Source organism: Aegilops tauschii, chromosome 4, assembly GCF_002575655.3.
Source record: "Aegilops tauschii subsp. strangulata cultivar AL8/78 chromosome 4, Aet v6.0, whole genome shotgun sequence".
Taxonomy (NCBI): domain Eukaryota; kingdom Viridiplantae; phylum Streptophyta; class Magnoliopsida; order Poales; family Poaceae; genus Aegilops; species Aegilops tauschii.
The window spans coordinates 496,173,773-496,201,416 of NC_053038.3; the positions used below are offsets into that span (position 1 = coordinate 496,173,773).

At 46.4% G+C, this 27,644-nt stretch overlaps 2 protein-coding genes across 3 annotated transcripts; both read right to left on the minus strand.

Moving 5' to 3' along the window:
* Positions 1 to 252: 252 nt before the first annotated feature.
* LOC141021565 (uncharacterized) lies at positions 253 to 2,295 on the minus strand. Its single transcript, XM_073497393.1, has 5 exons — positions 1,785 to 2,295; positions 1,547 to 1,702; positions 1,437 to 1,472; positions 590 to 1,319; positions 253 to 311 (listed from the first exon to the last, which is right to left on the minus strand). Exons 1-4 carry the CDS (start codon positions 1,947 to 1,949, stop codon positions 1,074 to 1,076), a joined length of 603 nt encoding a protein of 200 aa, XP_073353494.1. The 5' UTR covers positions 1,950 to 2,295; the 3' UTR covers positions 253 to 311; positions 590 to 1,073.
* A 2,747-nt stretch (positions 2,296 to 5,042) lies between these two features.
* LOC109742053 (probable serine acetyltransferase 2) lies at positions 5,043 to 10,614 on the minus strand. 2 transcript variants are annotated; one of them, XR_002227729.4, is made up of 10 exons: positions 10,096 to 10,592; positions 8,861 to 9,058; positions 8,647 to 8,706; positions 8,472 to 8,567; positions 8,368 to 8,392; positions 7,704 to 7,798; positions 6,717 to 6,900; positions 5,789 to 5,862; positions 5,507 to 5,566; positions 5,043 to 5,419 (listed from the first exon to the last, which is right to left on the minus strand). XR_002227729.4 is itself a non-coding variant. In XM_020301138.4 (10 exons), the coding sequence occupies exons 1-10, from the start codon at positions 10,315 to 10,317 to the stop codon at positions 5,403 to 5,405; spliced, it is 1,014 nt and encodes a 337-aa protein (XP_020156727.1). In that variant the 5' UTR covers positions 10,318 to 10,614; the 3' UTR covers positions 5,043 to 5,402. The 2 variants fall into 2 exon arrangements, 1 of the variants encoding a protein (XP_020156727.1); XM_020301138.4 differs by having other exon boundaries at positions 6,717 to 6,883; positions 10,096 to 10,614.
* Positions 10,615 to 27,644: the final 17,030 nt, after the last annotated feature.

Sequence of the window (27,644 nt, forward strand, 5' to 3'; positions counted from 1 at the left end):
TGTAAACTTGTTAGAAGCTTACAGAGTAACTTACCGAAGATTGCGGCGACCATCTGTGATACATGGCGTTTTAAGCCAGAGAGTTCGGCGGTTCTTTCAGTAAGAGCAGCCTCCGCTTGTTCAGCCCGGCTAAGCAAGGCAGTCTTCTCATCGGCCCAGGCTTTTCTCTCTGTTTCAAATTTTTTCTTCAGTTTTTCTTGTGCAGAGACACTGAACTCAAATTTGGCATTGGCCTTCTGGGTCTCATTTTCCTGAGTCTTCAGGCGGGTCTTCAGATCAGAGATTTCCGATCCAAGTTTCTTGCAGGCAGCCTGTACAAGTTCTGGGTTACAGTTGAGTGATTATCATGCAACACTAAAGTCCCAAGCACTTTGCAGGCAAAGGTACTTGGCACTTGGGGGCTAATGTGTCAAATTGCTCAACTACCTGGTTAAAGTAAGGAAAGAATCAGGTGACCTATGCTGTTTAAGCCGGCCCTTGAGGGTTACCAGGTAAGCCGGTATTAAGTCTACAACATATTCTATCATAAGTAATAGACTTGGGGGCTAGCATGGTAAGGATGACTATGGAGTAAGCAAGAGAGTTGTACCTCAGATTTTTGCTGTATCTGCTTCACCATGTCAATTTCCAGGTCCCGGCTGTTGTGCACTTGACCAATATAACCAGCGACAATATCTCCAATGCTCAGATTGGCATAGTTAGTAATGTCCAGCCTGGCTCTGCGGCGTTCCAGAAGTTCCTCCTTAGCAGAGCATTTAGCCAGCACGGTGGGTCTTCCCGGTTCAACAAATTCGGTCCGGGTAATCGCCACATCCGGGTCATCGGCCGGATGAGCTGGGCTGGGAATCTCCGGGTTATCAGAACCCTCCATGGCTTGTTCTTCAGTTGGAGCGGTGGTTTCTGGAGCTGGTGCAGACGGCGGCTCAGAGGCAGAGGCGTTGGGTTCAGCCAAGACCGACTCTTCGACCGGGTTACTTTTCTTTGCCCTCTTGCTGAGCTTTGCTTGTGCACTGAAAGTCAAAAGGTTAGTGCAAAAACATGAGTAAGATAAGCACAACATAAGCTGATCATCATTACCCGGGTGCGGTCTTGAAAGCCGGCAAGTTAGATTGCATGGAGTCCTCGGAGGAAGGTGAAGTTTCCTGATAATTTGAATCAGAAGAATTGAGCGGTTGACGAGTGACGCCCGCCAAAGGATGAAAAGGATATAAGTTGGAGATAACCTCGGTCCGGCGCTTCCTTGATGCTTCAGGTAAGCCGGAGGAGAGGTCTGCATCCTTGTTGGTCCGGGTTTGCCTCCGGCTCTCATGAATCTGTCGCTTCAAAAGAAATTGAGGATCTTGATAAGCTAAAGGATGTGAAAATCTTACTTTCCGGGTTACTCTTCGGACTTTCAGCCTTGGCAAGGGCTCCGAGTCGGAGGAAAGTATAGTTACCTCTTCAATCACCGGGTTACTCGCTCCGGTATCATCCTGCCGATAATCAGTGTCAATAAGGTGGTTAAAAACAGACAAAAAAAAGAAGAGCCTAAAGAATCAAGGGCTACCTCTGACTCGGAGGTATCATCCAGCTGAAGCAGGTCTGAGGCGCTAGGCTTACTCCCCTTCTTGCGGGGAGCGGCTCTCCTGGCGGCTTTTTTAACCTTCCTAGCTTTTTTAGCAGCCTCATGGTCATACCTGACCTTCCAGAACTTATCATTAGCCTGAAAAATACAACAAAGGTTTCTTGAAGTTAAGACGAAAATTGTTAAAATGGAAAGTAAGGTGCTCAGATCAGTGGCTCACCGCCGGAGCCGGGTTAGCTTTGCAGAAGGGACTTAAGCCTGTCCTCCCGCAATCTGCTAAGCTCTCATTTAGAAGGGACTTGGTCATGTCATCAACGACGTCCTCAGGTAAGTCGTTGGGGCTGTGTCGAAGAGGATCATCCTTCCGGCCCGTGTAATCACACATTAAGCCGGGGCGGCGGCTTAGAGGGATCACCCGCCAAGCAATCCAGACCCGGACCAGATCAACACCGTTAAGGCCGTTTCCCAGAAGAGCTTTAATCTTGTTGATGGTGGGGATAAGTGGTTGACGCTCAGCTTGAGATAATTTGTCTGGCAGGGGGTGATTTGACTCCAGACGCAGGGCGCGAAAGCCGGGCAGAGGGTTCTCATCAGCCAGAGAAGTATCCTGGCAGTAGAACCATGTCTGGTTCCAGTACTTTGGGTGACTTGGCGGCTCGGCATAAGGAAAGAGGCAATCTCTCCGTCGTTGAATTGAGATTCCGCCAAGTTCCAAGCTAGGCCCGTTGGCACACTCATTCTGGCGGTTCAGGTAAAACAGCTCCCTATAGAGTAGTAGGCTGGGCTCTTCTCCAAGGTACACCTCACAGAACACTTGGAAGTTACAAATGTTCGACACGGAATTGGGACCAATGTCTTGAGGTCGCAGATCGAAAAAGTGCAGAACATCTCTGAAGAACTTCGAGCCGGGAGGTGCAAAACCCCGGCTCATGTGATCAGCAAATATAACAACCTCTCCGTCTCTTGGTTGAGGTCTTTCTTCGGACGGGTCAGGGGCACGATAGGACATGACCTCCTTCTTAGGCAGGTAACCCGTCTTCACGAAGTCATCTAAGGTATTATCAGTAACGTTGGATCTCACCCAGTTGCACGTAATGGGTGCCTTGGGAGCCTTGGGCGGCATTGTGAAAGACGGAAGCCTATGACAAAAGAAAATTTCCGGTTCAAATTTAAGCCGGAGGAAGATTTCAGTTCAGTATTCAAGATGGCGGCTTATGAAGGGGCCTAATGATATATGGCTAATTGTGTCGGGTTATCTAAGCCGCTGTGGATATCATAAGTGATTCAAGTTGTTTAAAACTCTATTATGAATGAGCCGGAAATTTCACAAAGCATGGCCTCTTTTAAGCCGGCGATATGAGCCGCCATGGCTAACAGATGCAGTTTTTTGTCTAAGTGTTGCACAAACAAGTTTCACAGATTGCAGGGATTATTTTGGATCAAACGGTCGTTTAGAAAGGAAAAATTTCTAGACCTAAAAACTGATACAGAGAAGTCCATAAGCTCTAAATGAGGTCTTGTTGCGGACAAAGGGGATTTACTAGCATAAAAATGAGTGAGAAACTACTACCGCAGGGAGTCTGTACCGTTTTGGGATCAAAGGGAACCTCGGTGGCGGAACTGTGAAGAAATCACGATGAACAACGAAGAACGCAGAGAACTTGCGAGCCCTAATGCGGATCTAAGGTACGGGAGGGCGAGGACTTACTGGTGCTGATGAGCAGCGGAGGCGCGCCGCAGGATTCTGGTCAAGACAGGTTGATGCAGCGGCCTTGGTCGGTGAAGACGAGGTGCGCGGCGGCGGCGGCGGAGCTCGGGCTCTGGAGCGTCAGAGGAGGAAGACGATGGAGGGGAAGAGTGACGAAGACCTATGGGCCGGGCCTATTTATAAGGGCCGGCTGGTAAATGGGCGCGGGAAAAGAGGAGGCGGAAGACATGATTATATTGCCGCAGAAACGCCTCGATTTTCGGGATGGTCTTTAAAGATAAGATCCGTTGAGATATGACAGAATAAAAAATGAATTTAATGGAAGATGACGTCATGGCGGGTTACCAAGAATCCAGAAGATGACGTCACGGCGGGTTATAACCTTTGCCCAAGCAGAAGCCGGAAGATTTTGAAGATTGACATGAACCGGTTCAAATCAATCTGGGGCCTAATGTTGAGGATATAACCATTAAAGTCACCTGCCCAGGAGGGGCCGGGTTACGTCATAATGATCATCACGTGAAGCCCAGTACCAAGCTTGAGGATGGCGGATCAATAATGGGCTTAAGACCCGGAGGCGGCTTAAGGCCCGTAGTGATAAACCGCCGTTATGGCAAGACTTGTAATATAAGGCAAGAGTAGTTAAGAGTCCGAGCCGGATACTGTTATAAGCCGGCCGGAACTCTGAGAGCCGCGGGGCGTCAACCTCTCTATATAAAGGGATGACCCGGCGGCGGTTCAGGGAGGGACAACAGATCGAGAGCCAGGCATAGCGATTAAGCTCCCTGGTCATCGAAACCCTAAGTAATACCACCTCAACTGGACGTAGGTTTTTACCTTCACCGTAAGGGGCCGAACCAGTATAATCCTCGTGTTCCTTGTCCCGCTTAACCCCTTTAAGCTTCCTAGCTGCGATGGCTCCACGACTAAGTCCTTGCACGAGGACATCTGCCGTGACAATTCCACGACAATTACTATTGGAGCCCAGCCAGCCGCCCGCCTTCGTGGACCATGGTGGTTTGGATGTTGTTGTCACTGGTTGGTCTGTGATCATTGGGCTAGAGGCGTCTGTGGGTAACAAGGTTATTGAGGTAGGTGATGTAAAAAAAAAGGTTACTGAGGTAGGTGAGATGGCATTGAATTCTGTGCATCTATTCATGAAATAGTTGTGTGACTTGTTTGCCTGCTTAAAGATAGCTGGCCTTGTAGTTATCAAGTCGATTGCTTGCCTACTAACGGAGGAAGGCTGGTAGACGCAAAATCAAGAAGGATGAGGTCTCTCAGGAGCAAAGGGCCAGAAGTTTGAAGTCATTGTCAAGGCATGCGCCATTGCTTGGTGAGTAGTGTGGTGTCATTGTGTAGGTGTTTGCGTCTGCTTGATCAATAGACCTCGGTTTCTTGGATCGTCCTCATTGTTTGACTTGTCACTATGGATTTGGTGGTGTTTCTTGGATCATGCTCATGGTTTGGCTTGTCACCATGGATTTGGTGGTGGAGAATGGTTGTCGGACTGACCTTTCTTCATACTTCGTGAGTAGTCCACGTGTGGTCTACTTGTACCAGTTCTCATCCAGTTTTTCATCAATTAACCGGGCAACTGTCCTCTGCATTTAATCAACGGGAAAAATCTTTTGCCCCCCTTTTTGGCAAAAAAATCAGCTTGACTCTGACCTGTTTAAATGAGTCAAGCTGATTTTTCATCAATTAACCAGTAGGCTATTACGCAACATATCGCAAAATAGAAATTTAAATGCAGGGACAACCAGGCCACGCATAACTACTTTCTTTTGATGCTGATCCAGAAGTGTAGCTGGCTCACATAGTTGAGGTCACACGCTCTGATCTGAGGTATCTACAGCTTGCCGCTGGAGATCTCTACAGATTATATATCTGTACCACTCCTTCCAGTTTTTACAGAAAACATCTTCACATTATTGCATCAGTTTAAGGGCACATGATAAATACATCTGGGGAGCTTCCGGAGACCCTTGGCGGGCTCGCCTGCATGATCTCACAAGAGGAGGGTTGCTGGGCAGGGGGAAGCACCACTCGGGCGTCGCCAAATATCCAGCGCCGTACGTCCACCAGGATGTAGAAATGTCCAAAATTCCATTCCTCCTTGCAAGTTTTTTATTTCACGACACTTCCTGCAAATAAGACGGGGGTATGTTGTGGTAAAAATTAACGCATAACTGAAGTGTACACTCGTTACAGATAATATCGGTAAAACTCACCGTTGGATCTACTGTCAGGAAAACTACCGGCAACATGCTCAAAATAATCTCTCCTTGCATCTGCATTGAAAAAAGGACAGAATAAGGAAACATAGCTCATAAAAATCTATGCACGAGGAACGAGCGAGGAGGGTTCTACCGGCTGGCACCACGGGCGGTGGGCTAGCCAGCCTGGGATTGAACCTTTTTACACTGCTACATTATTAGGCTGGCTAGTTACTCCTAGCCACCCATTCATTGAACTCGTTTGAAAATACAAGCAACAGCTATGCACACACTTACCATGCTTCATAGTCAACGAAGGATCTTCTTTCTCTGTATAGCCAACTACCTTCGCAGGATTTCCTACCGCCATACTTTTAGACACAAAACAAGTGTCAAAACAATGATCAACATAAAGCAGATAATAATCACGGGGCAAGACTAGTTATGAAAGACATAGGGAAATGAAAACTTAACAAACAATAACAATGGAGGCAAATGTTAAGAAACTAAATGTTCACAAAAACAGACTGAGCCATTATTAGTATATCCAACAGATTGAGCCATTATTAGTATATCTAAAGGTGTACCGGATCGCGGGCTTTAAGCTTCAGTGTATGCATTCAATAAACAATGCATATATTCCTTCCTACTTTAAAACCACTAGTGAACTTCTTTAACTCAGAGAATATTAGTAAAATTCATGACTCTCTGACCCCCTTTTTTTAACCACTAATATAAAAAGTCAGTGGGGAGCTTCCCTCACTGTCATAATTCATCAAAAAAAACTCAGAGAATATTATAGACCCTTGTCAGGCCCACCAGGCTACAAGGTGAATATGTTCAAATTGAAAAGGGAATAAAATCGACTATTTACTAATGAGAGCATAATTAGACCTCGCTATCCTACTTGAAGGTAAACCGGATGACCATGAAAAAACAGTATCCTAAAGGGCGCTCCTTTAAAAACTACAAATACTTATAATGCTGCATTTGTTGGAAATATTCAAGGTGTGGCATTCAGTAGCTCAATTAGTAAAGCAAATACAGTATTCTACACTGAGCAACAGTATTCAGATCATGTATTCTTCTTGTTTGCTGTCTTTCTAAGGAAATCGCATTGCAAGAACGAAAATATATATCATATCTACTGATGCTCATTACTAACAAAATTTGGTATTGCAGCATCATTATTTAAGAATTTAAATTAACTCAACTTCTTTCTAACCTGTGAGGCGGTACATGCTTTAAAACAAGGGAACCAGCGGCAATCATGGCACCTTCGCCTACAGTTATGTTGCCAAGGATGGTAGCACCAGCTCCAAGAAGAGCTCCCTGACCGATCTTGGGGTGCCTATCTCCGTGTTCCTTTCCAGTACCTCCAAGCGTAACACCCTGTAGCAAAGGCCTACCTGGTAAGCTGGTGAACAATTAGGAACCTTCTATAATTAAATTTTGACCAAAAAGGAAACACCACGGGAACACACATAGGAAGGCCATACTTAGGGTATATATTCGTCACAAGAGATTTTACAAAACAGAAAATAAGCATGCATGGTAAGAAAGCGCAAAACAAGCACCCCTTATGTTTTGCTACCTTCTCTTATATTATCTCATACAGCAAAAATTGAAATATTTCCTCAAGCCTAGCATTTGGTTCCGCTCGGGTATCATTTCTCCTGAATATGTGTTTGTTTGGTCTGGGGCGCGAATGAATACGGAACAGAGGGGATTCCGTATCAGGTTAGGATCGGACGTTTTTGGGGATGTGAAGTGTTGTATCCGATAGCATCGTAACAAAAACAGAATGGCCGAACCAAACGGCTGCTACTGTTTCCTAAAGCATTGCAATCGAAGTGGGATTTTTCAGCCCAACCAAACACGTCGTAAGATATTCACCTGATGTGAACTGAATGATTCATAGTTGTACAAAAACAAAAATATTAAATAAAAGAATTTAAAATGATGCACACGTAGATATTTTGTTATCCGAATCATATTATCCATGTATTTAGTATAATAAAAGCAAATGAAAGAAATATTTAATTATTTGCACAAGGACAATTTAAAACTATAGCAAACAAGATATGTGACAGAGCTAACAACCAGGCAAGAAGAAAAATAAGTTAAATTGTGGATGGAATTAAAAATTATATTGAAAAGTAATGCTTTATGTTAAAATCAGAAATAAGAAGAACAGGGTGATGCATGTCACCTGCATTAATGAAACCCAGTTGCCAACAACAGCAGTTTCACCAATGACTAGACCTGTTCCATGATCCAACAATATTCCTTCTCCAATTTTGGCAGCTGCAGATTTAGCATTAAAGAATGTTAAGAGAACAGACTAAAATACCATATCATACCACGATATAACAATGACACCACTTAAGATGACAGTTTTACTTTTCAAAACTCAAAAGCAAAACCTGTATTACTTTTCAGGGGAGCCAGGCCTCAGCCTCCAAATATCATCCGAGCATGAGGATATATTTAAGGATTTGATGCTTATAAATTCACAAATAATTGCAGACTCATACATAAGCAAGCTTTAGAAAATGATTAAAACATGAGCAATGCTTCTATGCTCCCAAAAAGTGAACACAATTACAAAGACAAACCTTGGTTCAGGTCAAGATATTTACTAGGATAACATAACATACATATTCCCAAACAACAGACCCCATATGCACTAGTAAAGGCAACAAAACACATTTCTGCAAAGGTAATACAAGAAGCTAAACATCAAGTAGCTATTTTTTTAGTGGAAAAGCCAAACATCATATAGCTAAAGAGCAACCCCAGTATTAAACACAGCAGTAGGAAATATAAGACAATTTTGTACAGATATTGAGATATATGATACACCAATGATATACCTGGGTGTATATCCACTGCAAAAACCTGAAAAGAGAAGGAAAGAACATGTTACTCCAACATAAATGTATGCTAAAAAACTGCTTCTTAAGAAATCAAGGTTCACCTCACTGATACGGCTTTGCAGCGCCAACGCCAGAACCTTACGCCCTTGATTCCATAATACATGAGCTATCCTATAGGACTGCAAGGAATGGTAACCCTGTAGCAGTTTGCAAGCAATATGAGTCTTGTTACCGTTTCCAGATATGAATGATATGATAGCATGAATTTGTAGTCACCTTTAGGTATAATAGGGCCCAGCTATATTGTGCGCAGGAAGGATCTCTTCCTTTGAAGGCCTAAATTTAGACAAGGAGACCATTAATGCAACGATAGTGTGATACGGAACAAATTAACACGCACACACAAAACACGACAACGATAGTGTGATACAGAACAAATTAACATGCACACACGAAACACGACACCTCAATAGGACAATGATGCACTCACCTGAGCATCAAGGCGAATGGAACGGCGTATATCTACGTCATTCATCATGACGTCATTGAAAATGTCGATTAGCTGAGTCGCAAGCAAGGTTGGATCTTCAAGTCTGTTTGCAAGGACGAAGCTCAACGCCCGCTCCAGACAGTCGTGAGATAATACGCTCGCATATAAGAAGCTACTTAAAATAGGCTCCTTCTCTGCCTGCGAATGCGGATACTGCCGTCAGTCATCATGTAAAACTAACAGTAAACATGATGCAAAGTTTTGCAATGAGACAAGAAGAGTATAAGAGTCAACGACACTCAAAAGCATAGCTTCGCGACAATAAAGCTCGGATGTCGGACGTGAGTCATGCCTAAGGCTTGATTGGGCACAAAATATTTTTGGTTCCTGCATCTTATTGGCATTGTCAGTTCACACACCTTTACAAGACAGTCAGATTTCAGCATCATCAGATGTGAGTTGCCTGAAATGTTTTCCTTTTCCAGAGTTGACCTCTGAAGCAGTGACAACATATGAACGCACAGAGGCTTCTAGCTCACACCGCATAGTTCGGATTGATTGCACTTTTGCCTCCATAAATTACTTTGGCTGAACTGAACTATCAACTAGTACTATTACACAATATCTAGTTCAGAAGAACAATAAGGCCAAGCACCAAAAAGGAAGTGGCACTTTTACCACATCAACTAACTATATTTAAACAATAAAATTATCAAGACCATATGTGTAATACACCACTATCGAACTGAACTTCACTCCTCAGTCACTCGATACAGAGCAGACATATATACGTGCAAGCAAATTCGAACGCTAGAAAAAGGTAGCTCAAGAGAGAAAGAAAATCCAGTTGCAGTTGTTCATTAAAGTCGAACTCTAGAAATAGCTAATGAGCCAGAAGAACAGATAAAACTAAGTCCAGTTGCAGTATTTTGACAATAAATTCGAAGGCTAGAAAAAAGGTAGTAATTTGAAAGAAGAGAATCCAGCTGCTGGATTCTTGCCGTCTGAAACCAAAATTCAGTCAACTGAACCTCAGGAAGCACGACAAAGGTCAGGAGACGAGGAAATCACCGCCCAAAAAACGCAGCTTTTCCTCCTCACTCCAGCCCCAAATTCACCGCCAAGGTGCAACCAGAGCAGAAATACAGCGATCGAATCAAAACAAACAAAAAAACGGCGCAACGTATATAAGCGAATCTGCGATGGAGCGGCGGGATGCCATGGACGGCGCTCACCTCGGACCTGGCCTCGGCCTTGACGGCCTCCCATATGGGGTCCCCGGCGGCGGAGGGGTCGAGGAGCACGGCCCGCGCCCGCGAGCTCCCCATGACGTAGATGGGGAACATGGCCTCGGAGCGCGGGGCCCGGCCGCCGGCCCGCCGCTCCCCCGCCGCCTCGCCGCCGCCGGCGTGGTCCTCCGACACCTTCTCGACCACGAGGCACTCGCACGACGACATGGACACGGACGGACACGGGCGCCGGGGGTCCCGGCGGGAGACGTATCTAGGTTTTCGCCGCCGGCGCCGCGGCGGTCCGGCGCCGGAGCGGGGCGGGGGTGCGGGCGCGGGCGGCAAAAGGGAGGAAGGAAGGAAAGGAGCGGTTGGGAGCAGAGGAGAGCGGCGAGGCGGGACCGGCAGCAAGGGACGGTGGTGGTGGGGTGAGGGCCGGGCGTGCGGGCTCGCGTGGGTGGCTGGGCGGTGTGGCGCGGCGCGGCGGGGCGAGCGTTTGGAGGATTGCGCTTTTGGTCGGGGCCCGTCCTGGGGATTTTGCGGCGCGTGGGGGAGGAGAGGAGAGGATTGGGATCACGGGCCCCGCCCGACCCCCGGACCTGTGCCGGAACGGCGGCCACGACTAGCGTGTGGGACCGTGGATGCGCATCGCGCCGCACAACCAACGGTGGAAAATGGCAGCCTTGTGCAACGCCCGCGGCGCCTCTCTCCTGCTCGGGCCTGCCGTTGCAGCTCGGAGGTGTTCCATTAGTATTTTCAAGTTTTCAAACTTCCGTTCTATCCATCGACTGTCAAGGTTCTATCCATCAACTAAGGCTACCCCTAAAAAAAAAATCCATCAACTAAGGCTAAACAAAAAGTAAAAATTACATTCAGGTGGTACGTAGACCACGTAGCGACGACTACAAGTACTGCAGCAAGCCTAAGACGCGCCGCTGTCATCACCCCTCCCTCGTCAAAGTCAGGCAAATATTATTGTAGTAGGCAGTCGGGAAGTCGTCGTGCTAAGGCCTTGTAGGACCAGCGCACCCGAACAACAACCGCCGCCAATGAAGAGATGCGCAGATCGGAAGAATCCTACCCGCGGACACTTGCGTAGGTGAATGATGACCGGATCCAAGCGATTCCACCGAAGACAAACGCCGACCGGATCTCATGAGACACGCCGAAGACACACCTTCACACGCCTTCTGACGACGCTAGAAGCACCGCCGGGACGGGCGCTAGCCGAGGAGAACCTTATTCCATCTTCAGAAAACGAATCATACAAGACGAGGCGGACCGGCGCAAGTGCCGACAAGAAGTAGGCCTAGGTAAGAGCCTTGGTCACAAGAGGAGGCAGGAGCGAGGGGTCTTCACTCCGCCCCTTGTAAGTTGGTTTTCCCTCTTCAGCCTTCTTGGTTTGGAATAATCTAAACCAAATCGATACTTTTTTTCTTATCTTGGTGAAAACCAAGTAATGCATTAACTCAATCAAATCTTACCGAAACTATATCTTCCATCAACTCAATCAGATCAAATCAAATCTTACAAAAACTCAATTAAATCAAAACTTTCCTTGCATTCCCCTATCTATGCGCAAAACAAATTAAATCTTACTAAAACTCAACTAAATCAAAACTTTCGTTGCCTTTTTCTACACATACTCAAATCAAATCTTATCAAAACCTGGAATATAGTGGGTGTAAGGTATATGTCAAACACGAGTAGTACTGAACCACTAGAATATATATGTCCCCGTTACAACGCACGGGCAATTAGCTAGTTACAGTAGTTGTTCGATCATAAACCCACACATAGACAAAAAAAATAAAAGATTAAATGGCTTTAGATTTGGAGGTGAGTTCAATTCAAATTGGCCATGATATGGTTTTCCAAAAAAAATATGTCACATGCTATAAAGGAGGAGAGATGCTCCACTCTGAATCAAATATAATAAAGTAGCCATAATTTACAAGTATGTCTCAGTTTTGGCACCACTAATTTTAAGATTTAGTGCACAAAATTCCATTTCAAGCCAAAAGAATCACCATGCGATGAGGTGTTTCTAACATTATGACTCCGCTCGCCATGGTGATGTGGCGCTCGCTCGGCACATCACATGCTAACGCGAACATTCAATACATGAGAATACTCCTAATATATTTTTATAGCGGCCATTGGGAGGAATATATGTAGAGAGAGAAATGTCTGCTTGGATATGATCTCAATTCAAAATAGATTGAATTGGTTTACAATGATGGATTGGAAACCTTAACTGTCTAAGGGTAATAGATCTTGCCTAGGCAAATACACACAAAAAAACTCAAGTGCAAGATTACAAAACCATACAAAATAACCATAACACACGAGGATGAACGCCACAAGTCAACATGAGAGCTCCAACAATGGCAACGCCGAGACAACTGGTGGGGAATAACCCCATGTAGTCACCAATAGGAAGTTGTGCCATTGCCGACCCCACGCCATCCATCACTCACATGAAGGGTGGTCATTGGTTAGGGAGGAGGGTAAAATGACATGGGAAAGACTTTTCCTTGTTAAGCATGCAAAAATAAGGTTGCGAGAAATCTCCATTGAAGGAGAAGAGGGCATTTAGTCGTTGCAGAGCGTGTCATCTAATGTTGCGGGGGCTACTTGGAGGTCGTCCAACACATTAGGCCATTAGCTTGTCGAAGCCTGGTCTCAACCATCTTTCACCTCCTTGGTCTTCGCCTGCCTCCCCTTAAGCTAACACTCTAGATAGTTACCGTCGAATCTAATCCGCGTCTAGCACATGAGTGATAGACCATCCCTCATTGGGTAGTCTCAACCACTAAGTGACTATCACGTTTGGTGTATTCTGTTGCCCGATCTAGGTTGCACGCGACATGTCATGTAGAGTGGATCACATCACCCCAAGTGACGCCATCCTGAAGAATCACTTTCAATGCTAAATTTTGGGTTAATCGTGCACCACAAGGCATGGTTTGACCTGTAATCATGTCTCAACAACTTATTCATATTATAGAATTCATCTAAAATATAAAACAACTGCACAAATGCTTGTCGACGTATCGGCAATCGACTTTTAAATTTTGAACGAGTTTGTATTTTGTTTCATTTATGTGTTATGCAAAAAAATAATTTGGATACACTTGCTACCATTGTTCTATACACAACCCTTTGTTTCACATCACACAATACATATTTTTTGTGTTGTTGAAAACCATGTGAGACAACATAGGATGGGCTCACATTGTAGATGGTTGTTGAAAGGGCCACGATGCCGCCTAGAGGGGGTGAATATGCATTTTAAAAACTTCTACGGATTTGGCTTTATCCTAATGTGGAAATAAACTACGCAGATACGTTTCAAGCACAAATCCTAAATATACTAGGCTCAACTAAGTGCATCAACAACTTAATCTAAACAAGATCAGCACAACAAGGATATTAACAAGCACAAGTAAGTTACACAAACTTACTCGAGCAATATCACAAGTTATGAAAGTGTATCACACAAGTTAGCAATTCACACTAATCACATGATATATCAATATAGAAAGTACGAATTGCGGAATATAAAGTGTAGGCCTAAATAATCTCCACGAGAGAACTAGCCAACACAATATAATGAGGAAAACAATATATAGTGAATGCAATATCAACGGGTCAAAGTAAACCACAAGTAGTGGCTAGGGTTAGAGATAAGCAAAGACACGGAGACGAGGATGTATCCGATGATCACTTCCTTGGAAGGAAGCTAGTCACCGAGAGAGGTGGATGTTACCACGAAAGCTCGCCCTATTCTCCCTTTGAGACAAGACCACGAAGGCATTTCTCAACCACTATTGGTAGACCCTGAGGCGGCCTCCAAACCTTCACAAACTTTTCGGGGGCAAATCACAAGTTGATTCCTCACCAGAGCACTCCTACCGCCTAGGAGTCTCCAACCTCCAAGAGTAAAAAGATCAAGGGGAAATGCCGAAGACTTCCTCAAATCACAAATTTCTTTGGTCACAAGAGGGAGAGGGAGTGGATCAATTACTGGATTGAAAAATCTCTCAAGAGCTCTCACGAATCTCTCCGGGATCTAAAGATTTGGTGCAGGAGAAGTGAGAGGGAGACACTTGGGTGTTCTAGGGTTGTTTTGGATGAAGTGATCAACCCTCTACCGGATTAGTAAAGGGATATATATAGCAGGCCTAAAAAACTAGCCGGTTTTTAGTATGTGGCTGTGACGGGCCGGACATCTGGGCGGTGGCCGGACATCCAACGACTGTCAAGTGTGCACACAAACACGGAAAAAAGGTCAATGTACAGGGCCCGGACATCTGGCCAATCTTGGGGCCCCAGACATCCGGCCAAGTGGACATCTAGCGGGCACAACCAGCATTTCAACATGGTTTTCGGACATAGACGGTCAGATTTCCGGGAGGACTTCGGACATCCGGGGCGTCGTGGGAGCCTAGACATCCGGCCATCACAAAAACTTCAGGCGCCCCGATAGTAAAACATGCATAACTTTCTCATACGAAATCCAATTTTGATGATCTTGGGCTTGTTTTGAAGCTACTAAAAATTCAGGCCCTCCCATAGAGAACCACCCAAGATCAACCAATGTATGTACGAATGTATGTATGTATGTATGTATGTATGTATGCATGTATGTATGTATGTATGTATGTATGTATGTATGTATGTATGTACAGATCAGAGGAATTGTGTGTAGGAAATATTGACTTGATCAAGTCCATCACGAAACCCTTTGATCCCCTCTTAATAATGTGGGATCCCTATAACTCAAGAATCATAAAATAGCTACACTAGATAGTCTCTGGAGATCCATTCTTTGGTATATATCTTTTTTTATGGTCGTTGATGTTGGGGAACGTAGTAATTTCAAAAAAATTCCTAGGCACACGCAAGATCATGGTGATGCATAGCAACGAGAGGGGAGAGTGTTGTCTAGGTACCCTCGTAGACCGTAAGCGAAAGCGTTATGACAACGCGGTTGATGTAGTCGTACGTCTTCACGATCGACCGATCCTCAGTACCGAATGTACAGCACCTCCGCGTTCAGCACACGTTCAGCTCGGTGACGTCCCGCGAACTCACGATCCAGTAGAGATTCGGGGAAGAGCTTTGTTAGCACGACGTCGTGGTGACGGTGTTGATGAAGTTACCGACGCAGGGCTTCGCCTAAGCACCGCTACGATATGACCGAGGTGGATTATGGTGGAGGGGAGCACCGCACACGGCTAAAAGATCAATGATCAATTGTTGTGTCTCCAAGGGGTGCCTCCCTCCCCGTATATAAAGAAGTGGAGGAGGGGGAGGGGCCGGCCCCCTATGGCGCGCCCCATGAGGAGGTGGGAGTAGGACTCCCCCTTTCCAAGTAGGAGTAGGAGAGGAGAAGGAAGGGAGAGAGGAACAGAAGGAAAGGGGGGCGCCGCCCCCCCTCCTTGTCCAATTCGGACTAGAGGGGGAGGGGGCGCGCGCCTGCCCTGGCCGCCCCTCCTCTTCTCCCACTAAGGCCCAATAGGCCCATTAAACTCCCCAGGGGGTTCCGGTAACCCCCCGGTACTCCGGTATATGTCTGAAACCTCCCGAAACACTTCCGGTGTCCGAACATAGTCGTCCAATATATCGATCTTTACGTCTCGACCATTTCGAGACTCCTCGTCATGTCCGTGATCATATCCGGGACTCCGAACTACCTTCGGTACATCAAAACACAAAACTCATAATACCGATCGTCACAGAACTTCAAGCGTGCGGACCCTACGGGTTCAAGAACTATGTAGACATGACCGAGACACGTCTCCGATCAACAACCAATAGCAGAACCTGGATGCTCATATTGGTTCCTACATATTCTACGAAGATCTTTATCGGTCAAACCGCATAACAACATACGTTGTTCCCTTTGTCATCGGTATGTTACTTGCCCGAGATTCGACCGTCGGTATCTCAATACCTAGCTCAATCTCGTTACCGGCAAGTCTCTTTACTCGTTCTGTAGTGCATCATCCCGTGACTAACTCATTAGTCACATTGCTTGCAAGGCTTCTAGTGATGTGCATTACTGAGAGGACCCAGAGATACCTCTCCGACAATCGGAGTGACAAATCCTATTCTTGATCTATGCCAGCTCAACAAACACCATCGGACACACCTATAGAGCACCTTTATAATCACCCAGTTACGTTGTGACGTTTGGTGGCACACAAAGTGTTCCTCCGGTATTCGAGAGTTGCACAATCTCATAGTCATAGGACCATGTATAAGTCATGGAGAAAGCAATAGCAGGAAACTAAACGATCAAGTGCTAAGCTAACAAAATGGGTCAAGTCAATCACATCAGTCTCCTAATGATGTGATCCGGTTAATCAAATGACAACTCATGTCTATGGCTAGGAAACTCAACCTTCTTTGATCAATGAGCTAGTCAAATAGAGGCATACTAGTGACACTATGTTTGTCTATGTATTCACACATGTATTATGTTTCCGGTTAATACAATTCTAGCATGAATAATAAACATTTGTCATGATATGAGGAAATAAATAATAACTTTATTATTGCCTCTAGGGCATATTTCCTTCAGTCTCCCACTTGCACTAGAGTCAGTAATCCAGATTACACAGTAATGATTCTAACACCCATGGAGTCTTGGTGTTGATCATGTTTTGCTCGTGGAAGAGGCTTAGTCAACGGGTCTGCAACATTCAGATCCGTATGTATCTTGCAAATCTCTATCTCTCCCACCTGGACTTGATCCCGGATGGAATTGAAGCGTCTCTTGATGTGCTTGGTCCTCTTGTGAAATCTGGATACCTTTGCCAAGGCAATTGCACCAGTATTGTCACAAAAGATTTTCATTGGACCCGATGCACTAGGTATGACACCTAGATCGGATATGAACTCCTTCATCCAGACTCCTTCATTTGCTGCTTCCGAAGCAGCTATGTACTCCGCTTCACACGTAGATCCCGCCACGACGCTTTGTTTAGAACTGTACCAACTGACAGCTCCACCGTTCAATAAAAACACGTATCTGGTTTGCGATTTAGAATCGTCTGGATCAGCGTCAAAGCTTGCATCGACGTAACCATTTACCACGAGCTCTTTGTCACCTCCATAAACGCGAAACATATCCTTAGTCCTTTTCAGGTATTTCAGGATGTTCTTGACTGATGTCCAGTGATCCACTCCTGGATTACTTTGGTACCTCCCTGCTAAACTAATAGCAAGGCACACATCAGGTCTGGTACACAGTATTGCATACATGATAGAACCTATGGCTGAAGCATAGGGAACACTTTTCATTTTCTCTCTATCTTTTGCAGTGGCCGGGCATTGAGTCTGACTCAACTTCACACCTTGTAACACATGCAAGAACCCTTTCTTTGCTTGATCCATTTTGAACTTTTTCAAAACTTTATCAAGGTATGTGCTTTGTGAAAGTCCAATCAAGCGTCTTGATATATCTCTATAGATCTTGATGCTCAATATATAAGCAGCTTCACCGAGGTCTTTCATTGAAAAAATCTTATTCAAGTATCCTTTTATGCTATCCAGAAATTCTATATCATTTCCAATCAACAATATGTCATCCACATATAATATTAGAAATGCTACAGAGCTCCCACTCACTTTCTTGTAAAAACATGCTTCTCCAAAAGTCTGTATAAAACCATATGCTTTGATCACACTATCAAAACGTTTATTCCAACTCCAAGAGGCTTGCAGCAGTCCATAAATGGATCGTTGGAGCTTGCACACTTTGTTAGCGCCCTTTGGATTGACAAAACCTTCTGGTTGCATCATATACAACTCTTCTTCCATAAATCCATTCAGGAATGCAGTTTTGACATCCATTTTCCAAATTTCATAATCATAAAATGCGGCAATTGCTAACATGATTCGGACAGACTTAAGTATCGCTACGGGTGAGAAAGTCTCATCGTAGTCAACCCCTTGAACTTGTCGAAAAACCTTTCGCAACAAGTCGAGCTTTGTAGACAGTAACATTACCGTCAGCGTCAGTCTTCTTCTTGGAGATCCATTTATTCTCTATGGCTTGCCGATCATCGGGCAAGTCAACCAAAGTCCATACTTTGTTCTCATACATGGATCCCATCTCAGATTTCATGGCCTCAAGCCATTTTGCGGAATCTGGGCTCACCATCGCTTCTTCATAGTTCGTAGGTTCGCCATGGTCAAGTAACATGACTTCCAGAACAGGATTACCGTACCACTCTGGTGCGGATCTTACTCTGGTTGACCTACGAGATTCGGTAGTAACTTGATCTGAAGTTTCATGATCAATATCATTAGCTTCCTCACTAATTGGTGTAGGTGTCACAGGAACCGGTTTCTGTGATGAACTACTTTCCAATAAGGGAGCAGGTATAGTTACCTCATCAAGTTCTACTTTCCTCCCACTCACTTCTTTCGAGAGAAACTCCTTCTCTAGAAAGGATCCATTCTTAGCAATGAATGTTTTGCCTTTGGATCTGTGATAGAAGGTGTACCCAACAGTTTCCTTTGGGTATCCTATGAAGACACATTTCTCCGATTTGGGTTCGAGCTTATCAGGTTGAAGTTTTTTCACATAAGCATCGCAGCCCCAAATTTTAAGAAATGAAAACTTTGGTTTCTTGCCAAACCACAGTTCATAAGGCGTCGTCTCAACGGATTTCGATGGTGCCCTATTTAACGTGAATGCAGCCGTCTCTAAAGCATAACCCCAAAACGATAGCGGTAAATCAGTAAGAGACATCATAGATCGCACCATATCTAGTAAAGTACGATTACGATGTTCGGGCACACCATTACGTTGTGGTGTTCCGGGTGGCTTAAGTTGCGAAACTATTCCGCGTTGTTTCAAATGAAGACCAAAGTCGTAACTCAAATATTCTCCTCCATGATCAGATCGTAGAAACTTTATTTTCTTGTTACGATGATTTTCCACTTCACTCTGAAATTCATTGAACTTTTCAAATGTTTCAGACTTATGTTTCATTAAGTAGATATACCCATATTTGCTCAAATCATCTGTGAAGGTGAGAAAATAACGATACCCGCCGCGAGCCTCAATATTCATCGGACCACATACATCTGTATGTATGATTTCCAACAAATCTGTTGCTCGCTCCATTGTTCCGGAGAACGACGTTTTAGTCATCTTGCCCATGAGGCATGGTTCGTAAGTACCAAGTGATTCATAATCAAGTGATTCCAAAAGTCCATCAGTATGGAGTTTCTTCATGCGCTTTACACCAATATGACCCGAACGGCAGTGCCACAAATAAGTTGCACTATCATTATCAACTCTGCATCTTTTGGCTTCAACATTATGAATATGTGTATCACTACTATCGAGATTCAACAAAAATAGACCACTCTTTAAGGGTGCATGACCATAAAAGATATTACTCATATAAATAGAACAACCATTATTCTCAGATTTAAATGAATAAGCGTTTCGCATCAAACAAGATCCAGATATAATGTTCATGCTCAACGCTGGCACCAATTAACAATTATTCAGGTCTAAAACTAATCCCGAAGGTAGATGTAGAGGTAGCATGCCGACGGCGATCACATCGACTTTGGAACCATTTCCCACGCGCATCGTCACCTCGTCCTTAGCCAATCTTCGCACAATCCGTAGTCCCCGTTTCGAGTTGCAAATATTAGCAACAGAACCAGTATCAAATACCCAGGTGCTACTACGAGCTTTATTAAGGTACACATCAATAACATGTATATCACATATACCTTTGTTCACCTTGCCATCCTTCTTATCCGCCAAATACTTGGGTCAGTTCCGCTTCCAGTGACCAGTCTGTTTGCAGTAGAAGCACTCAGTCTCAGGCTTAGGTCCAGACTTAGGCTTCTTCTCCTGAGCAACAACTTGTTTGATGTTCTTCTTGAAGTTCCCCTTCTTCTTCCCTTTACCCTTTTTCTTGAAACTGGTGGTCTTGTTGACCATCAACACTTGATGCTCCTTCTTGATTTCTACCTCCGCAGCCTTTAGCATTGCGAAGAGCTCGGGAATTGTCTTATCCATCCCTTGCATATTATAGTTCATCACGAAGCTCTTGTAGCTTGGTGGAAGTGATTGAAGAATTCTGTCAATGACACTATCATCCGGAAGATTAACTCCCAGTTGAATCAAGTGGTTATTATACCCAGACATTTTGAGTATATGTTCACTGACAGAACTATTCTCCTCCATCTTGCAGCTGTAGAACTTATTGGAGACTTCATATCTCTCAATCCGGGCATTTGCTTGAAATATTAACTTCAACTCCTGGAACATCTCATATGCTCCATGACGTTCAAAACGTCGTTGAAGTCCCGGTTCTAAGCCGTAAAGCATGGCACACTGAACTATCGAGTAGTCATCAGCTTTGCTCTGCCAGACGTTCTTAACGTCGTCAGTTGCATCAGCAGCAGGCCTGGCACCCAGCGGTGCTTCTAGGACGCAATTCTTCGGTGCAGCAATGAGGATAATCCTCAAGTTACAGACCCAGTCCGTGTAATTGCTACCATCATCTTTCAACTTTGCTTTCTCAAGGAATGCATTAAAATTCAACGGAATAACAGCACGGGCCATCTATCTACAACAACATAGACAAGCAAAATACTATCAGGTACTAAGTTCATGATAAATTTAAGTTCAATTAATCATATTACTTAAGAACTCCCACTTAGATAGACATCTCTCTTTATCATCTAAGTGATCACGTGATCCAAATCAACTAAACCATAACCGATCATCACGTGAAATGGAGTAGTTTTCAATGGTGAACATCACTATGTTGATCATATCTACTATATGATTCACGTTCGACCTTTCGATCTCAGTGTTCCGAGGCCATATCTGCATATGCTAGGCTTGTCAAGTTTAACCCGAGTATTTCTGCGTGTGCAAAACTGGCTTGCACCCGTTGTATGTGAATGTAGAGCTTATCACACCCGATCATCACGTGGTGTCTTGGCACGACGAACTTTGGCAACGGTGCATACTCAGGGAGAACACTCGTACCTTGAAATTTAGTGAGAGATCATCTTATAATGCTACCGTCAATCAAAGCAGAATAAGATGCATAAAGGATAAACATCACATGCAATCAATATAAGTGATATGATATGGCCATCATCATCTTGTGCCTTTGATCTCCATCTCCAAAGCACCGTCATGATCACCATCGTCACCGGCGCGACACCTTGATCTCCATCGTAGCATCGTTGTCGTCTCGCCAACTATTGCTTCTACGACTATCGCTACCGCTTAGTGATAAAGTAAAGCAATTACAGGGCGATTGCATTGCATACAATAAAGCGACAACCATATGGCTCCTGCCAGTTGCCGATAAATCTGTTACAAAACATGATCATCTCATACAATAAAATATAGCATCATGTCTTGACCATATCACATCACAACATGCCCTGCAAAAACAAGTTAGACGTCCTCTACTTTGTTGTTGCAAGTATTACGTGGCTTCTACGGGCTGAGCAAGAACCGTTCTTACCTACGCATCGAAACCACAACGATAGTTCGTCAAGTTAGTGTTGTTTTAACCTTCTGAAGGACCGGGCGTAGTCACACTCGGTTCAACTAAAGTTGGAGAAACTGACACCCGCCAACCACCTGTGTGCAAAGCACGTCAGTAGAACCAGTCTCGCGTAAGCGTACGCGTAATGTCGGTCCGGGCCGCTTCATCCAACAATACCGCCGAACCAAAGTATGACATGCTGGTAAGCAGTATGACTTGTATCGCCCACAACTCACTTGTGTTCTACTCGTGCATATAACATCTACGCATAAACCTGGCTCGGATGCCACTTTTGGGCAACGTAGTAATTTCCAAAAAATTCCTACGCACACGCAAGATCATGGTGATGCATAGCAATGAGAGGGGAGAGTGTTGTCTACATACCCTTGTAGACCGTAAGCGGAAGCGTTATGAAAACGCGGTTGATGTAGTCGTACATCTTCACGATCGACCGATCCTCAGTACCGAACGTACGGCACCTCCGCGTTCAGCACACGTTCAGCTTAGTGACGTCCCGCGAACTCACAATCCAGTAGAGCTTCGGGGAAGAGATTCGTCAGCACGACAGCGTGGTGACGGTGTTGATGAAGTTACCGACGCAGGGCTTCGCCTAAGCACCACTACGATATGACCGAGGTGGATTATGGTGGAGGGGAGCACCGCACACGGCTAAAAGATCAATTGTTGTGTCTCCAAGGGGTGCCTCCCTCCCCGTATATGAAGGAGTGGAGGAGGGGGAGGGGCCGGTCCCCTATGGCGCGCCCCATGAGGAGTCGTACTCCCACCGGGAGTAGGACTTCCCATTTCCAAGTAGGAGTAGGAGAGGAGAAGGAAGGGAGAGAGGAAGAGAAGGAAAGGGGGCGCCGCCGCCCTCCTTGACCAATTCGGACTAGATGGCGAGGGGGCGCGCGGCTGCCCTGGCCGCCCCTCCTCTTCTCCCACTAAGGCCCAATAGGCCCAATAAACTCCCCGGGGGGTTCCGGTAACCCCCCGGTACTCCGGTATATGTCTGAAACCTCCCGAAACACTTCCGGTGTCCGAACATAGTCGTCCAATATATCGATCTTTACGCCTCGACCATTTCGAGACTCCTCGTCATGTCCGTGATCATATCCGGGACTCCGAACTACCTTCGGTACATCAAAACACAAAACTCATAATACCCATCGTCACAGAACTTCAAGCGTGCGGACCCTACGGGTTCAAGAACTATGTAGACATGACCGAGACACGTCTCCGGTCAATAACCAATAGCGGAACCTGGATGCTCATATTGGTTCCTACATATTCTACGAAGATCTTTATCGGTCAAACCGCATAACAACATACGTTGTTCCCTTTGTCATCGGTATGTTACTTGCCCGAGATTCGATCGTCGGTATCTCAATACCTAGCTCAATCTCGTTACCGGCAAGTCTCTTTACTTGTTCTGTAGTGCATCATCCCGTGACTAACTTATTAGTCACATTGCTTGCAAGGCTTCTAGTGATGTGCATTACCGAGAGGGCCCAGAGATACCTCTCCGACAATCGGAGTGACAAATCATATTCTTGATCTATGCCAGCTCAACAAACACCATCGGAGACACCTGTAGAGCACCTTTATAATCACCCAGTTACGTTGTGATGTTTGGTAGCACACAAAGTGTTCCTCCGGTATTCGGGAGTTGCACAATCTCATAGTCATAGGAACATGTATAAGTCATGGAGAAAGCAATAGCAGTAAACTAAACGATCAAGTGCTAAGCTAACGAAATGGGTCAAGTCTATCACATCATTCTCCTAATGATGCGATCCCGTTAATCAAATGACAAATCATGTCTATGGCTAGGAAACTCAACCATCTTTGATCAACGAGCTAGTCAGATAGAGGCATACTAGTGACACTATGTTTGTCTATGTATTCACACATGTATTATGTTTCCGGTTAATACAATTCTAGCATGAATAATAAACATTTATCATGATATGAGGAAATAAATAATAACTTTATTATTGCCTCTAGGGAATATTTCCTTCAGTTGATGCATGCAACTACAACCAAATGAACTAATACCTTTGACTTGAGCATTCCCTTGAGCTTGATGTCGACATTTATTTTTGGCTCAAGATGGACGCATAACCTTGATCACGACATTTGGTGAAGACTTTAAATAGCTCCCCCGTACACTACAAAAAAAAGACACATCCGTGACATTTTGGGCCGAACGAATTTTTTTTGTCATACATATGACACTTCTATGACGATAATTGTGACAAAACCCGGTATCATCATAGATGTGGTGGGCTCCTACTTCTATGACAAAAAATCATGACAGAAGATGGGCTTTTCGTCCTGGGCGGGCCGGAGACGCAGCTGCATGACATTCTTTGGGCCGTCCATGACGGAAAAAACCGTGGTAGAAGCGAGGGCGAGGAAAATTTCGGGGAGTTCCCGGTTACGGTGGGAGGTCGGGGGCCGAGCGATGCACGTTTCTCTCGTACACGTACGCGCGTGTGTGCGAGGCGTTGGCTCTAACTGAACCCGAGTGAGGCGTTGGGCTCTAACTGAACCCGAGCGATTGCACTGCAGGCTACGCGTTACTGAACCTGAGCGATCGATCGATGGCTGTTAACTGAACCCGATCGAGCGATTCCTTCGCTACTGCTGCTAACTGAAGCCGATCGATGCTGCCTCTGGGATGAACAGTGAGCGTTGCGGGGGGGGGGGTTTGGATGAACAGTGAGCGGTGGCGTTGCCTCTGGATGAACAGGACCCCGTGGTGTGGTGGAGGGCTGGATGAACAGTAGACGGTGGAGGGGTGCCCGTGGAGGGGTGGTTGAACAGGACCCCGTGGTGTGGAGGGCTGGATGAACAGTAGACGGTGGAGGGGTGCCCGTGGAGGGGTGGTTGAACAGGACCCCGTGGTGTGGAGGGCTGGATGAACAGTAGACGGTGGAGGGGTACCCGTGGAGGGGTGGTTGAACAGTAGCCGGTGGAGTAGCGCGCGGTGGAGGCTGGATGAACAGGAACCCGTGGAGGCTGGAGGAGGTCGACGGTAGCCCGTGAAGGCTGGAGGAGGTCGACGGTGGAGATGAACAGTATCCCGTGGAGTCCTGTTTTGCGGTACGCCACACCCCTCCCGATGAACAGGACCCCCGTTTCGACCGTAGGAGGTCCGTTCGTCCGTTTTGCGGTACGCCACACCCCTCTCGATCACTAGGACCCCCGTTTCGACCATAGGAGGTCCGTTTCGTCCGTTTTGCGGTACACCACACCCCTCCAGATCAACAAGACCCCCGTTTCGACCGTAGGAGGTCCGTTTCCTTCGTTTTGCGGTACGCCACACCCCTCCCGATCAACAGGACCCCGTTCCGAACATAGGAGGTTCGTTTCCTCCGTTGTGCGGTATGCCATGCCTCGTTTCCATCGCCTGTTCCGTCCAAGCCCTCCCGATGAACACGACCACGCTTTCTGTTCCGACCCAGCCGGTTGGCTCCCACGCGTTCCGTTGCCTCCCGATGAACACGACGCATTCCGTTGCCTCCCCATGAACACGACGACGACGCTGTTTCTCCGTTCCGACCCAGCCATGTCAACGAGCCCTCGCCGTACGTATGCGCGAGTAGGCGTTCGAGACCCCGCCCGTATGTACACATACGTGGCTGTATGTTCTTTCTTGCACCCTGGCCGCTGTACGTACGTGTACATGCTACGTGCGTGCCTCTACTACGACACGTGCGTGCCTCTACATCCACCAGTATATATGTACGTACACGTTCGCGACCAGAATGACAATGCTACGTACGCTTCGACCAGGTGGGTCCCGACTGTCAGACACTTCCTTGCGTGCGAAGATGTAGCTGGTGGGTCCCAGCAGTCAGGGGGGAATCGTTTTTTTGCCCGGACGCACTTCCTTGCGTGCGAAGGTGTAGCTAGTGGGTCCCAGCAGTCAGGGGGGAAACGTTTTTTTCGCGAAATATGGTGGCCCGTCCGGTGGGTCCCCGCTGTCAGGTGGAAGAATAATTATTTTGCGCGTAATAAGGAGGCACTTCCTTGCTGTGGCCGTGGACCCAGCTGTCAGCGTCTCCACGCACAGTACTCTTCCGATGGAAGTCGGTCGTTGACCACATTGACCACGCCGGGCCGAGAGCACCACGGCGGTGGACGACGGCGAGGCCTAGGAAGGGGACGACACGGAGGCAGGGAAGACTCGGCAGTTGTTTCCCATGCGGAGGGGAGTACGACTGTACGAGGGTTTACTCGTTCGTCTGCCGTCGCCGGAGAATAACAGCAGGTGTGAGTGAGTAGAGGGATGGCTAGGCCAGCGATGGGAGTACGGTGGGGCGGTGAGGCCTGCGCGGCAGCACAGCCGGCCGCGGGGAGGAGGGAGCAGGCAGTCCCGCCGGCGCTTGATTGAGCGGCTGGAGCAGGAAGAGCAGAGATTGAAGAAGCACGACGGCCGTTGGATGGATATCCAACAGTCAGTGCTTGTGCGCCAACCTTTTTTTTAGGAAAGCCTCAAATCTGTGGAAAACAGCATACAGCCCATCTGCCATTATTTCTAATAATTTACAGCCCATTTGCTAATTCTTAAGGTTTTTTTTGGAGCCCATATTCTTTTTGTTAGCATTACAGCCCATATTGTGGCCACGGTTAAAAAATTATACGAAATTTTGCATATTCCGGTGCGGTCCGAACTGTTTTTAATCCCGAAATTTCGACTCACATTCAAACTGATTTTAAAAATAAATGTATATCAATATAAAATCCAACAAATTCTCCGCGCATAAAAATTAATGTAATTTAAAAATCTTGAAATGAAAAAAAGATATTTGAAACTAATTGCCGGTTTTATGTGTTTTAAAAATGTACAGCCCATTTCTCATTACTGATGGGCCATTTTCTCGGCCAGTCGAATGAAAGCTCTCCTCGTCTTGAAAGATTTGCAGCCCAACAGGCCTGACAAAGCGACTTACTTGGCAAATCACAAAAAAACTGGGCTGTGGCCGTGGACCCAGCTGTCAGCCTCTCCACGTACAATACTCTTCCGATGAAAGTCGTTCCTTGACCACGTTGACCACACCGCGCGGAGAGCACCACGGCAGTGGACGACGACGAGTCCTAGGAAGGGGACAACGCGGAGCCGGGAAAGACGCAGCAGTGGAAGCCCGCGTGGAGAGGAGTACGAGGGTTCACTGGTTCGGCTGCGGTGTGAGGCTGCTGTCGCCGCAGGGCCTGGCCAGCGATGGGAATAGTAGGGGGCGGTGAGGCCTCTGCGACAGCACAACCGGCCACGGGAGGCAGGAGCATGCGGCACGACCGGCGCTGCTTTGGGCGGCTGGAGCAAGAAGACCAGAGGTTGAAGAAGCACTACGGCCGTTGGATGGACATCGTATGGTCACTGGAGCTAGAATCGTTCATATTGACTAAGTTGACAAAGCCCTTCGTCCCCGTCAACTTAGTAGGCCCACAAGTCAGCCTCCCACCAAGGTGGGTCCCAGCTAGCCGGGGGAGTATTCATTTTTTTGTGCGTAATAAGGAGGCACTTCTGGTGGGTCCGAGCTGACAGCGGGGGGAACGTTTTTTTCACGAAATACGGTGGCCTGTCCGGTGGGTCCCAGCAGTCAGGGGGAAACGATTTTTTTCGCAAAATACTGGTGGCCCGTCCGGTGGGTCCCCGCTGTCAGGTGGAGGAATAATTATTTTGCGCGTAATAAGGAGGCACTTCCTTGCGGCCGCCGTGGACCCAGCTGTCAGCCTCTCCATGTACAGTACTCTTCCGATGGAAGTCGGTCGTTGACCACGCCGCGCCGAGAGCATCAGGGCGGTGGACGACAGCGAGGCCTAGGAAGGGGACGACGCGGAGCCGGGGAAGACGCAGCAGTGGAAGCCCGCGCGGAGAGGAGTATGAGGGTTCACTGGTTCGGCTGCGGTGTGAGGCTGCCGTCGCCGCAGAATAACAGGGGGTGTGGGTGAGTGGAGGGATGGTCTGGCCAGCGGTGGGAGTAGTATGGG

Bases quoted from the DNA above. Each gene is read 5' to 3' on its own strand.
- LOC141021565 (XM_073497393.1), bottom strand. From the start codon at position 1,949: ATGTGTGATTACACGGGCCGGAAGGATGATCCTCTTCGACACAGCCCC. The intron at 1,473-1,546 runs GTAGCCCTTGAT...GATTATCGGCAG, and splicing joins ATGATACCTCCGAGTCAGAG to GATGATACCGGAGCGAGTAA. The intron at 1,320-1,436 runs GTAACTATACTT...TTTCTTTTGAAG, and splicing joins GTAACCCGGTGATTGAAGAG to CGACAGATTCATGAGAGCCG.
- LOC109742053 (XM_020301138.4), bottom strand. From the start codon at position 10,317: ATGTCGTCGTGCGAGTGCCTCGTGGTCGAGAAGGTGTCGGAGGACCAC. The intron at 6,884-7,703 runs GTGACATGCATC...CCTTTGCTACAG, and splicing joins ACTGGGTTTCATTAATGCAG to GGTGTTACGCTTGGAGGTAC. The intron at 5,567-5,788 runs GTAAGTGTGTGC...TTTTCAATGCAG, and splicing joins TTCGTTGACTATGAAGCATG to ATGCAAGGAGAGATTATTTT.